We start from the raw sequence: 13,235 nt of genomic DNA, 5'->3' as shown, positions 1-13,235 counted from the left end.
TGCAATTCTCCAAAACCAGTTTTGAGTTAACTGCTCTTGAGATTTCTTTATAATAAAAACAAAGCCGCTATTTAATCTCATTTTTTTTATGTTTTGGCATATATCATATATCTATTCTAGAAAACTTACTTTAAAGTTAGTAACTAAGAAATACAATGTGGTTGAAACTGAAAGATGCCTTTTATAGAAAACATTCTTGCTAGAATACCCTGAGCCGTGTCCTCCATGTTGAATAATGCAGGGAAGGCTCCACTGGAGGAACCGATTTGTTTAGAAACTCAAACTTGCATGAGTAGTACCCATCTATATTCTGAAATGTTTATGAAAACCTGTTTATAATGAAGTTTGGATAATTTATGTATTCAATGAGTCGATTTATAAGGTGAATTAGATACAACTTCACTAGCACTGTGCTCAATTGAAGAGAACAATGTTGACCAGGGTTTGTACAGTATCCACGAGTTTTACCAAAAAAAAATATTAAGGATATAAGCAGACTACCAGCCAAATTTTGTTTAATAAAAATTTATATGTTGAATAAGGATGTTTTGGTCAGGAATAAATATACAATGGTGGTCTGACCACATTAGATCTCCTAGTGTTATAAGTCTCTAGATGTGAAGTACATTTTATGATGTTTGCATGACAACTAAGTCATCTAACAATACAGTTCTTTTCTAAAAAACAGATTTATTTATTTTTATTATATGTATGTGGATGTTTTGCCTACATGTCTGTCTGTGTACTATATACATGCCTGGTATCCATAGAAGCCAAAAAAGAGTATCACATCCCCTGGAACTGTAGTTACAGATGTTGTAAGTCACCATTTTGAGTGCTGGGAATTGAACCCAAATCCTCTGGAAGGTAGCCAGTACTTATAACCACTGGGCCATCTTTCTAGACCCCATTTTTTTTTAAGAGTCATTCATTTTTATTTTATGTGTATGGGTATTTTGCATGCATGCTATATCTGTGTACCACATGCTTACAGTTCCCTCAAAGGCCAAAAGAGGGCATTGGATCTCTGGAATTGGAGTTACAGACTGCTGTTAGCTTCCATGTGGGTGTTGAGACTGAAGAGCAGTTGTGCTCTTAACCCCTGAGCTGTCTTTCCAGTTCCAGGATTTTGTTTTTTTAAATGAAAGAGAAAAAAAAAAAAAGCCACAGGTTTCTCTATATGTTGTATAATGTTTAAATCAGTTAAGCATGTCTGTTTCCTCAATTATTGCTTCTTTATAATAAAAACGTTAAAAATCCACTATCCCAACCTCCCTCCTCCACCCCCCCAGACAGGGTTTCTCAGTGGCTTTGAAGGCTGTCCTGGAACTAGCTCTTGTAGACCAGGCTGGTCTCGAACTCACAGAGATCCACCTGCCTCTGCCTCCCGAGTGCTGGGATTAAAGGCATGCGCCACCACTGCCCGGCTATCCCATCCTTTTAAAATGTGTAGGAAGGAGTTACTTTATAATTGTCCACCTGTGGAGTAGCACATTGGACCTTTTTACTCCTGCCTACCTGTGACTTGATATTAATTGATTATGGCTTGGGACATGGCTCAGCCATTAAAATGCTTGCTATGCAAGCATGTAGACCTGAGTCTATTCCCTGGCACCCATGTCAAAGCTAGATATGATAATATACATAACTGTCACCCAGAGGAAGACAGAGACAAGTGGATAGGCCAGACTAGCTTAGAACCTTCAGAAACCCTGTCTCAGAAAACACAGTAGAAGCTGGGGCAATGTCTCGGTGTGTAAAAAAGTTTGCTTTACTATTGTGTAATGAGCAACTTGAACAACAATGAAAGTGAAATCAAATATAGAACTATAGTAAAAGATTTATTTCAAATTCTCACTTTTCTCCTTATTATCCTCTGCCATTCATGGGTAACCTTTAAATTTTTTTTTATTTAAAAACTATAATTATTTATAATTGGGTATATGTGCCATAATGTGGGTGTGGAGGTCAGGAGACTACTTTGCTAATTTGGTAGTTTCCTTACACCCTTTTTTTCTTTAAATTTATTATCATGTAATCAGTGTTATGCCTGCATGCCAGAAGAGGGCACCAGATCTCATTATAGATGGTTGTAAGCTAGCTCCATGTGGTTGCTGGGAATTGAACTCAGGACCTCTGGAAGAGTAGCCAGTGCTCTTAATCTCTGAGTCATCTCTCCAGCCCCTCTTTCTACCCTTATATGCATTCAAAAGATTGAACTTAGGTCACTACGCTTGATTAACAAACACCTTTTCCCACTAAGCCATCTTATTGGCCATAGATGATCATTTTTAATTAGTTCAAGTTTATCTTTTCATTTTTCTCAAAATGCCAGTATTCATGTATCTGTATATGTATACAAATGGATATACATATAGATACAGTTTTGTGGGGGGCTTTGTTTTGTTTTGTTTTGTTTTGTTTTGTTTTGTTTGAGACAGCATCAGGCTAGCCTTAAACTTGGAGAATTCTCATGTCTCTGCCTTCAAGTGCTGGTATTACAGGTGTGCACTGCCATATTCAGCCCTTTATATATTACCTTTGGTTTATGTGAGGCCAGATCTATCTCACTGTGCAGCCCTGGCTGGCACACAGCTTCACTGAACTCCTGCCTTTGTCTCCTGAATGCGGGTCAAAGGCTTGTGCCACCACTTTCAGCTCTCTTTGTATATTCTTAGTCCTTCTCTTACACCAGCGGCAGTGGATTGTATTTTGGTTTCTCTTATATACTTGAATGATATTTAAACTTTTTTATCTGTTTTATGTGTGTGAGTGTTCTGCTTGCATCAATGTATGTGTACCATATTTGTGCCTGGTCAAAAAAGGACATTGGCTCCCCCTGGAACTGGGGTTATGAATGGTTGTGAGCTACCATGTGGAAACTGAACACAGGTCCTCTGCAAGAACAAGTGCTCTCGGGCTGGAGAGATGGCTCAGTGGTTAAGAGCACTGACTGCTCTTCCAGAGGACCTGGGTTCAATTCCCAGCGCTGTAATTCCAGTTCCAGGGGACCCAACACCAATGTACACAAAATAAAAATAAGCTTAAAAAAAAAAGAACAAGTACTCTCAATCACAGGGCCATCTTTCCAGCCTCTAATATATTTTGAGACTCATTCTCATAGCAATATATAGTGATTACCTTTGTTGTTTTTTGCTTATACTCTTTTATATGTATTCTTATTCAGATATTTCCTATAATTAGATATTTGGTATAAAAAGGATATTTGTGAACACTGTATATCTATATGATGAAAATAAAAGCTTGAGATTATGAATCAGTAGATACACGTATACCAGGACAGAAAGATTAAGTTGTAAGTTTTATAATAATTCTGCTTGAAATATAATTGGGCTATAAAAGTCATAATAATAGCCATCATGATGGTTCTCTTCTTTAATCCCAGCACTCAGGAGGCATAGGCAGGAAGATCTCTGTGAGTTCAAGGCCAGCCTGGTCTTCACAGTTAGACTGTCTTTAAAAAGTTAACCATTGTTACCATATAGGACTCAGAGGATGGCTCAGTGGGTAAGAGCACTTGCTCTGCAAGCATGAAGACCTGAGTTTGGATCCCCAGTGATTATAGAAACAAGCCAGGTGTGGTTGTCTGTATCTGCCTGTTACACAGCAGTGGGACTGGGGACAGATGGATCCCAGGTTTCTCTGACCAACCAGCCTTGCTGTACTAGTGAGCTTCAGGCTCTTGAGAGACCCAAGAGAATAAAGGTAGAGAGCAAATGGAAGATACCCAACATTGTCTTCTGGCCTCCACATGGATATATACACACCACAGCCCCCAAATATCCTAATAGTTGGAAATCCATCTAGATGACTGTGTATTTGAGCCTTATTCTGGGGGGGGGGGGAAGGATATGGAGAAACCTAATGATTAGGTGCCAAAGCATAATAAGCTATGGAAATTAAAAAGTAGTAATCTAGTAAGTACCAAGGTAAAAGAGCAGTGGAAGGCTGTGCATGGACATTCCTGCTCGGAACCCAAGCACTGGAGAGGCTGAGGCAGGAGGATCACAAATTTGGATGCAGAGAAGTGTTCAGTGGAAAAATAGCTTAAAAAATAAAGTAACTTGAGTGTAAATATCTTAATATAGGATCAGACAGACCTGTAAGAAAGTACAATTTTGGTTTTTTTGTTTGTTTGTTTGTTTGTTTGAGGCAGTTTCTCTTTACATAGCCCTGGCTATCCTGGAACTTTCTCATGGACCAGTCAGACCCTGAACTCAGAGGTACCTGCTTACTTCAGCCTCCCAAATGCTGGGATTAAAGGCATGTGCCATCGTGTCTGGCTTGAAAGTCTGAATTATTTAGCAAATAACTGTAAGCAATTTGAAGTAATAGAATTTTAACTTTTAATATCATATACTAAAATAAGTTTCAAATGTGTAAAATTTATAGAAACAAAAAAATGGTGTACTGATCTTAATTAGCATAAGAATTTACAAAAGAGATAGCTAATAGAGTAAGCTATGTAAAAATTTAACTTCAAATATTTGTTCATTAATTTATTTTGTGTGTATGAAGGCACATGTATGTTGTGTCACTCATGAATGTCAGTGGACAATCTCTGATGTGAATTCTCACCCTCTATTTTGTTTGAGGTAGGATCCCACTTCTTATTTGCCTCTGCATATGTTTTCCAGGCTAGCTGGCCTTTGAGCTTCTGGGAGATTCTCCTGGCTCCACTTTCCATTTTTACCACAGGACTGCTGGGACTACAGACATGGGCTACCACATTTTGCTTTTGCATAGTTTCTCGAGATCCAATGATGTCATTGGATTTTCTCCCCAAGCACTTAACAACTGCTGAGCCATCTCTCTGGCCCAGATGTAATTTCTTTTTAAATAATTCAACTTCATTTTATGTGCAGGTATCAAATCTGCTGGAGTTACAGACAGTTGTGAGTTACCATGTGGGTGCTGGGAATCTAACCTGGGACCTCTCAAAGAGCAGCCAGTACTCTTTTGGGGGGGGGTGGTTCGAGACAGGGTTTCTCTGTGGCTTTGGAGGCTGTCCTGGAACTAGCTCTTATAGACCAGTCTTGAACTCACAGAGATCCACCTGCCTCTGCCTCCTAAGTGCTGGGATTAAAGGCCTGAGCCATCTCTACTGCTCCCAGATTTAACTTTTATACCATCCAAATGATGTGAGGGCATTATCAGACTCTAAAAAATATTTGTAGCAATTTTCCAAGGGCTTTAATATTTTCACATATGAAATCATATAAATAGGCACTGAATAAGACTAGACAAATTTAGCAAAAACAGGCATAGAAAATTTTAAATTAAGCTACTAAATAGTTACTGAGAGCTATACATTAAATTAGCAGCAACTCCTTTGCTGACCAGAATAAGGGCAATTACTAGATGAATAAACTGTTGTGGTCTTTTGTATTAACACTGCTGCTCGATACTCTTAGATTATTATTCATGAACTCCTGGGAGGGCGGGGAAAGAGACAGTTGCCCTCTACCTTGTTGTTTGAGAGTCTCCCCCTGAGCCTGAAGTGTCTTCCTTCACCCGATCAAGCTGGTCATCAAGCCCCAGGGATCATTAATGTCTGTCGCAGCCCTGGGATTGCAGGTGTGTGCCAACAGCATATCAGCATGCCTGGCTTTTTACATGGGTTCTGGGAATCCAAACCAAGTCCTGCAAGCACTGGTACCCATTGAACCATCTCTGCAGTCTATGAACATACTTTTCTCACCATGAAATCGTACAGCTCTGGATTGATTGACAGAAAATGAGCAGCTTCCTCTTTTCCCAAAACTAACCTATAAACTCAAAGATGTTCAGAGATTGTCCCAAATAATAAACAGTGATGATAACTGTTAGTAATTGTAGTGTTCTGGTCATGGTTCACCCGTAGTATCAAAGAGTGACAGATGTCAGTGGCTGACAACTGAGGTTTGCTTTTCCCTCCATGTATTAACTGGCTGTGGTTGTGCTTCTTGGTCTGCCCTGTGGAATCAAGGTAGAGGGGAAGAGAAGTGATGAGAAGGCTGCTTCACTTCACAGGCAGTATGACTCTCCCACAGAGTTGGGCCAGTGCAGAGGGGCTGAAGAAATTTTGGTTGTGAGCCTAGCCTTAAAAGGCTATGCCATCTCTCCAGCCCTGGCTGCAGATATTTTGAACAAAAGTGAATGCTATGAACAAGTGTGTTCAGTAATGATGGCCTTTTAATCTAGTGTCACAGCCTCTAGGGTATGTTGAGAAATGGCTGATGGGGAGGGAGAAGATGTCCATGTTTTCTGATGATTTGAAAAATGGCTATTCTGGATAATGAGATTAGGCCAGTGCTTTATGGCACCAGTGTGTAGAATCCATGGCATTGCAGATTTTAAATCATTGTAGGATGGAAGAAGCAGCCATGTTGTTTGAGCAATCATCTTGTCTTTCCAAAACTATACACATCTGAAACTTCACAATAGTCATTTGAAAATGAATTTAACTTTTTTGCCTAGTGAATAATGAATTTTTGTTCTTGGGAGATCGTTAGCACTGTTTTAGAGTGGAGCCATAGATTTAAATTAGGCCAGGCCTGCTAGGCAAAAAAAAAAGATCTCCATGCAGGACCCTCTGAGCAAGAAAGCTAGCTGCTGGGGTTGCTGACAGAGGGCAGTATTTGCTTTTCTACATGCTGCTTCTTGGTTATTAGGTCATTGCCAGATTGTCACTTACAGTCGCAATGATTTTTTTGGTTAGCAACCGTTCCTTGGTGATAGATTCTTTAAGAAAAAACCTCTCCCCACACATGAAGTAGAAATGCAAATCTAGCCTTTAAAAGATGCTACTCCTGCACTGAGATGTAATTTTAGACCCGTGCTCTTTTCCATTGCTTTTTCTCATAGTGGTAGTTGTGCAGATTTTTCGATGAGGCATGCTACAGTTAAGGTGGTTTAAGTTCTGCTTGCCAGAGAACAAACCACGTTGAGCAAGAGATTGAAATTAGCCAGTAATTAGCTTCTCTGCAGTGTTAAATAGCCCACAGCCAAGAATTCCTTGGTAATAACTCTTAGTGATTCTTTTGTTGTAGGGGGAAAAATGATTAAAATTTTCCCCTGACAGACCAGGACCTCATATAGCCCAGGCTCACCTAAACTCCATTTGTAGTTGAATAACCTTGACCTTTTAAACCTCGATCTCCTCTTGAGTATTGAGATTACTCATGTGTGCCACCGCACCCAGTACATGTGGTTCTGCAGTTTGCTAGCAGGCAACCTCCCAAGGGAGCTATGCCTCCAGGCCTGATATTTATTTTTTAATGTTTACAATTCATTTATTTACTCAACAAATAGTGATTCAGTGCTTGACACCCAGACACTGTGTGTGTGTGTGTTTGATTCTGTGTGCCTAAATCCCTTGGAAAGTGGTGGGATCTGTTGTTGATCTCAGCAGAGTTGGGGAATTCCTTGTTCTACAATGACAAGTGCTTTCCTGGCTGCCTTCTGGTCCGTCCCCCGACCCCCATCCTTTTCATTCTTCATTCTTGAATTTTCTTGTACCTTGTCCCATCTTTGCGACGTGAACTCATCCAAGAATAAGAGAAACTTTATATGATATTGTATAAAATGTGTGTGGTGTCTAGGTGTGGTGGTACACACCTATAATCTCAGTGTTTAGGATCTAGGCACAGGAGGAGTATGTTTGAAGCTCACCTTGGCTACATAGCATTGTGGCAAGACCCTATCTCAAAACAAACAAATAAGTCTAGTATAAACAGGAAACAACAAAAGTTTTTATTTGCTTCAAAAACCAAATGCAGTTTCACCTGTGCAGATCTCAAAGCAGGTACATTTGTTTCTTAGCTTAGAAAGTATGTATATTTAAGTGAGTTTATGTAATTACATTTAAAATTAGTGTCAGTATGCTGTTATAGAAATGTGCATATAATTAGACAACTTTTTGCTATGTACTCTCAATTTGAATTCTAATTTGCTATTTCTGGAATTAGGCCTCTCTGTATCTTTCTGTATGATATATTACATCTAGCATATTTGTTAATTCTCAGTGTCTGGTCTCTAGTTAATTAATGATGTGATTCTGGCTATTGTCTTCTGTTCTGATGAACTTCAAGGTTATTAAAATGTAACTCTTTTCTTCTTCAGCATCAGACAACAGCCAGCGCTTTCGGGAAACCTGTTTTGCATTTGCCTTGACTCCACAACAGGTGCAGCAGATCAGCAGCTCCATGTAAGTCACCTTCCATCTGACCTACAATTTGGGGTAAACCCAGGACCAACTATATATAATAAATGGGTTTGGCCTCCAGCATCTATCTCTCTCTCTTTCTTTCTTCCTCTCTCTCTCTTCCTCCCTCCCTCCCTCCCTTCCTCCCTCCCTCCCTCCTCCTCTCTATCTCTCTCTCTTTCTTTCTTTCTCTCTCTCTCTTCCTCCTCCTCCCTCCCCTCCCTCCCTCCCTCCCTCCCTCCCTCTCCCTCCTCCCTCCCTCCCTCCCTCCCTCCCTCCTCCCCCCCTCCCAGACACACACATGCTCGCACTTGTAAGTACACACAAGTGTGGGCACTGTTGACATTTCTGGATTTAGGAATGCAGTGGCATGTCTTCATGTATATATTTTTAAATATTTTTTATTCTTATTCTATTTTAGGGATATTTCTGGGACCAAATGTGACTTCACAGTGCAGGTCCAATTAAGGTACAGTGTTGACTCTAATTTATATTTATGTTTTAAAATGTGTTCCTTAGAGATTAAATTAAAAAAAAATCTCAATTTTCAGCAAGATATTGGGTGCTCTCCCTAGGAAGAGAAAGCATTGTGAGAGGCTCTGTTTGCTGCTCTGTGTGGGTCTTCTCCACGGTGGTGGTCCTGGGGTGGTGTCTTTAAAGAAAAGTATAAGACAATCAACTTTTGGGTAGTTGTGGTGACACAGGCCTTTGATCCCAGTACTTACTTAGGAGGCAGGCTCAGGAGGATCTCTGTGAGTGCATTTGCCTTCTTTACCGAAGACACAGACAGCACATCAGTCTGCAGAATCTCATGAACACTCACCAGACATTCTAACCCGCCTCATCCTGTTTCACTATGCCCTAATTCCAAACCCACACTAGACATTTTGTGGTAGTTCTTAGAAATATACAGAAGCATGTCAGCACAGGCTTGCAGCCACCCCTTCTCAAGCTCAGATCATCTAAGAAATCTTTTATTCTTTTTTTTTATTTGTTGTTGTTGTTGTTTTGTTTTCTACTTTATTTTTATTCCATGTGTATTGGTGTTTTGCTTGCATGTATGTCTGTGTGAGGATGTTGGATTTTTTGGAACTGGAGTTAGTTGTGAGCTGCCATGTGGGTGCTGGGAATTAAACCTGGGTCCTTTGGAAAAGAAGCCAGGGCTCTTAACCACTGAGCCAGCTATGCAGCCCCCCTTCCTTTTCTTATATAAGCCTACTTTGTTGTTTTTCATTACTTGGCCAGTATTCATACTCCATGGGAATAAGAGATAGAAGAAAGCAACACAGTCAATTTCCTCAGTGAGCTTTTTCCCTCATAAAAACCTGGTAACAACAGTCACATACAGATTAAAAATGCACCAGTGAGCCAGAAAAGAGATCAGTCTATACACCACCCAGCTTCATGGGGCCATGCAAGCACCTCTCACCTAATCTCTAGTAGTGAGGTCAAACTTGCTGAGAAAGCTGAGAGATTGACAGGATTTAGGAGCTTTTACACCCTAAAACAACAGGACCAGCTTTAATCTAAGACTTAGTTCTAAAAGGCACTGGCAGAGGTGTCATTGAGTGTGGATGGTACTTCATCTTCTGTCAAGAGCAGACTGTGAAAATGACTGAGCAAATGAAGGGCAAAATGCAGTGCCTTCATAATTAATTACATGTTGCTACACTATTCTGTACTTCTTGTGTCTACAAAGTTTTCTCGCAACCACATTTACTTGTCTGTTGATTAGTTTGGGGTGGGGGGATCAGAGGCCAACTTGAAGGAGTCACTTAAAGTTCCAGGAATCAAACTTGAGTTTCCAGGCTTGACAACAAGTGCATTTACCTGCTCAGTTGTCTTTCAGTGCCCACCCCCCCTGTTTTGAATGGTGGGTATTGTTGTTAATTTTTGTTTGTTTTTGAAGTCGGGTCTCTCCTAAGATGGCCTGAAACTTATAGCAATCCTCCTGTCTCTGTCTCCCAAGTGCTAGAATTTCAGGTGTGAGCTACCACTCCCAGCTGTTTATCCTCTGCTTGTTTCAAACATTGCTTTTTGTGCATATTTACTAGTGGCTCAACACCGGAGCCTCCATTATATCTCCTTCTTACTGTCCTCTGCCCAGTGCATGTCTACTGAACAGAAGTCACACTCCCTTATTTGTCAGATCTATCTGACTTCTAGGCTCCCAAGAGCAAAATAAAGGTTGAAAGCCATAACTTGGACTGTGATCTAGTGACTTATGATTTTAGACTAAGATCTAGTGACTATGCTCAGAATTTCATATTCACCAAATATGGTTCACATTTTGAATGAAAATTACCTTTCTTAGATGTTAGCTTTGTTATGGTTACTATTGCTGTTATGAAACATCATGACCCAAAACAACTTTTTTGGGAGGAAAGGGTTTATTTGGCCTACATATATTAATCATAGTCTATTGAGGGAATCCTAGGCAGAAACTCAAACCAGGCAAGAACCTGAAGGCAGGAGCTGATACATAGAGGGCATGGAGGAACACTGAGCACTGGCTTGCCCCTCGTAGCCTGCTCAGCCTGCTTCTTGTTGTTGTTGCTGTTACTAATTTGTTTTGTTTTTTTGAGACAGGGTCTCTCTACATAACCCTGGTTGTCCTGGAACTCACTATGTAGACCAGGCTGGCCTCAAACTCAGAGAGATCCACCTACCTCTGCCTATTGAGTGCTGGGATTAAAAGTGTGTGCCACCACACCTGGCTTCAGCCCATTTTCTTATGGTATTCAAGATCACCAGCCAAGAAGTAACACCACCCTCCATGGGCTGGGTCCTACCAGATCAGTCGCTAACTAAGAAAATACCCTATGTATGGGCTTGCCTATAGCCTGATCTTTTAGAAGCAGTTTATCAACTGAGATTCCCTCTTATGAGATGACTCCAGTTTATGTCAAGTTGACATAAAATTAACTAGCACAATCGCTAATTGAGAAATTCCAAGGCACTCTTGGTAATTAAAAATGATTTATCTGGGGCTGGGGAATTTGGTTGTCATCACCCACATCCAGCAGGTCACAACCACCTGTAACTCCAGCTCCAGGGGAATGATGCTTTCTTCTGGCCTCCACAGTCATCTGCATCTTACAAACACAGAAATTCATATATACATACATCTCTTAAAATTAGAAGACTGTTGTATCCCTAACCTTTTTTATTTACTTTGTTTGTTTGTTTGTTTGTTGAATCCCGTTTTTACTATGTAGCCCTGGCTCTCCTTCAACTTGCTTTGTAGACCAGGCTGGTCTCAACTCACCAAGATCTGAGAACTCACAGAATTTTGGGATTAAAGTTGTATTACGACACCACAGTCAGCCTTTCTTAACCATTTTAAATTAAAATTTATCTCCAGATTTCCATGGACAAAAACCACCTAAAACATTTTGTGCTATTTTTGCAATTTGTTGTCAATCCTTGAATCTTAATAAAATAGTCTTTCTTGTTCCCGTGTGTCTTCATTCCCACATTGCTAAGCCAGTATATTATTTAAGATGCCTGTGCCTTTTTGATTTCTTCATTATGAATATTTATCTAAATCAAGAGAAATAATTTGGTTACTATTAATCATCTAGTCTGTTTTCATCTATGGATCTGTGGCTCCCACCCTTGTGAAGATTCTCCCAGGAACCGTCTGCTATTGGCCTCTCTTTTGCCTTCAGTTTTTGAGAATGCCGGCATTTCACCTTTTACCTAATTGAATAGGAGCCACATGTCGTGTAGATTCTTTTCCAATAGTCATGGTGTCTATGTTTGAATTTATTACTGCACTTGATTAATTATGAGCTTGTGGCATCCTTTTACTGTTGTAAGTCAGATGTAGTGATACACTTCTGTCTTCCCAGCACTCAGGTGGCAGACGCAGGAGGATTGCCAGTACATAGTAAGACCTGTCTCAAAAATAAAAATAGTAACAACAACGACAAAAAGAAATCTCTATCCCTGTGACTCTAACATCTGTTTTCTAGGAACATTTCTAGCAAATTGTTGTAGACCAGTATTTCTTAACCAATCGAGAATCTATTGGAAGCTATGGAGTGTTTTCCTAAAAATGGAGAGAGAGAGAGAGAGAGAGAGAGAGAGAGAGAGAGAGAGAGAGAGAGAGAGAGAGAGAAGAGAGAATGTGTACATGCACACTTGCATACAAATGTGTTCTTACGAACTTTGACATGGCAAAGAGATTCCTTTATGTGGACCATTCCAGCACACAGATTCCATAGCTGGCAGATTAAGACCTCACAACAGATGTTAAGAGCAGATAACTGCATGTAATGAATATTCCACAGAATTCACAAGGAGCGCTCTCCCTTCTATACAGCACAAAGGTTCTGTGAGTTTACTGTAAAGGTGAAGTACAGGTGTATATTGGGAATAGGAAATTAAAAAAAAAATTCTCTAGCTTAGTAAAGGTCAGCCTGTAGGAGAGAAGTTACAAATTGTATGTCAGGCCTTGGTTTTCCCAAAAAGTTGTGCATTTAATTTAGAAATAAATGTTTTGTGAGTTTCTGAAACAGTGTTCTAATTTATGCAAACATAGCACAAATGCTGTGATTATTCAACGTCTTTAATTCTCCAGTAGTGAAGGAGCTACTTGGCTTATTCATTGGATAGAACTTGGTCTTGGGAGTAGGATTTGGCCCTGAGATCATGTTTTCAGTATATTCTACTGAGAACCAAAAAAATGTTTCAAAGACAGTATCAGAATGCCAGTTTGAAGCTCTGGGAACGTCTTTGATACAAATGCTTTAATTGTTTTTAAAAGTTTACTCAAGTACAGAGGCTTTTTTTTTTTTTTTTTTAGAAAAAAAGTTTGAAAATTCATGAGGCCTTCTCAATCTTAGACAAAGAACTAAGGAATATTGAGAACAGGAAAAATAGTCTTCCCCAAGATCATCCCATACAACATGGTCAAATTGAAGGCATACATACATACAACTTACATTTTATGGATAAGCATATTATATTTACATATTTAGAAATACACACACTATTGAAGAGAGAAGTCATGAATTTAAAAGAA

General features: G+C 39.8%; 1 protein-coding gene across 3 annotated transcripts in view; it reads left to right on the top strand.

The window, feature by feature from the left end:
• The window catches only part of Pias1 (protein inhibitor of activated STAT 1), a 116,774-nt gene that overhangs the window by 61,547 nt on the left and 41,992 nt on the right, over positions 1-13,235 (top strand). For all 3 annotated transcript variants that reach the window (XM_027414797.2, XM_027414798.2, XM_027414799.2), the window contains exons 3-4: positions 8,125-8,209; positions 8,628-8,675. In XM_027414797.2, coding sequence (XP_027270598.1) covers positions 8,125-8,209; positions 8,628-8,675 — 133 coding nt within the window. The remainder of the gene's footprint in view (positions 1-8,124; positions 8,210-8,627; positions 8,676-13,235) is intronic.

Source organism: Cricetulus griseus, chromosome 4 (assembly GCF_003668045.3).
Source record: "Cricetulus griseus strain 17A/GY chromosome 4, alternate assembly CriGri-PICRH-1.0, whole genome shotgun sequence".
NCBI classification, from domain to species: Eukaryota; Metazoa; Chordata; class Mammalia; order Rodentia; family Cricetidae; genus Cricetulus; species Cricetulus griseus.
Note: the sequence above shows the minus strand (reverse complement) of the source record. Positions and strands in the feature narration are given on the sequence as shown.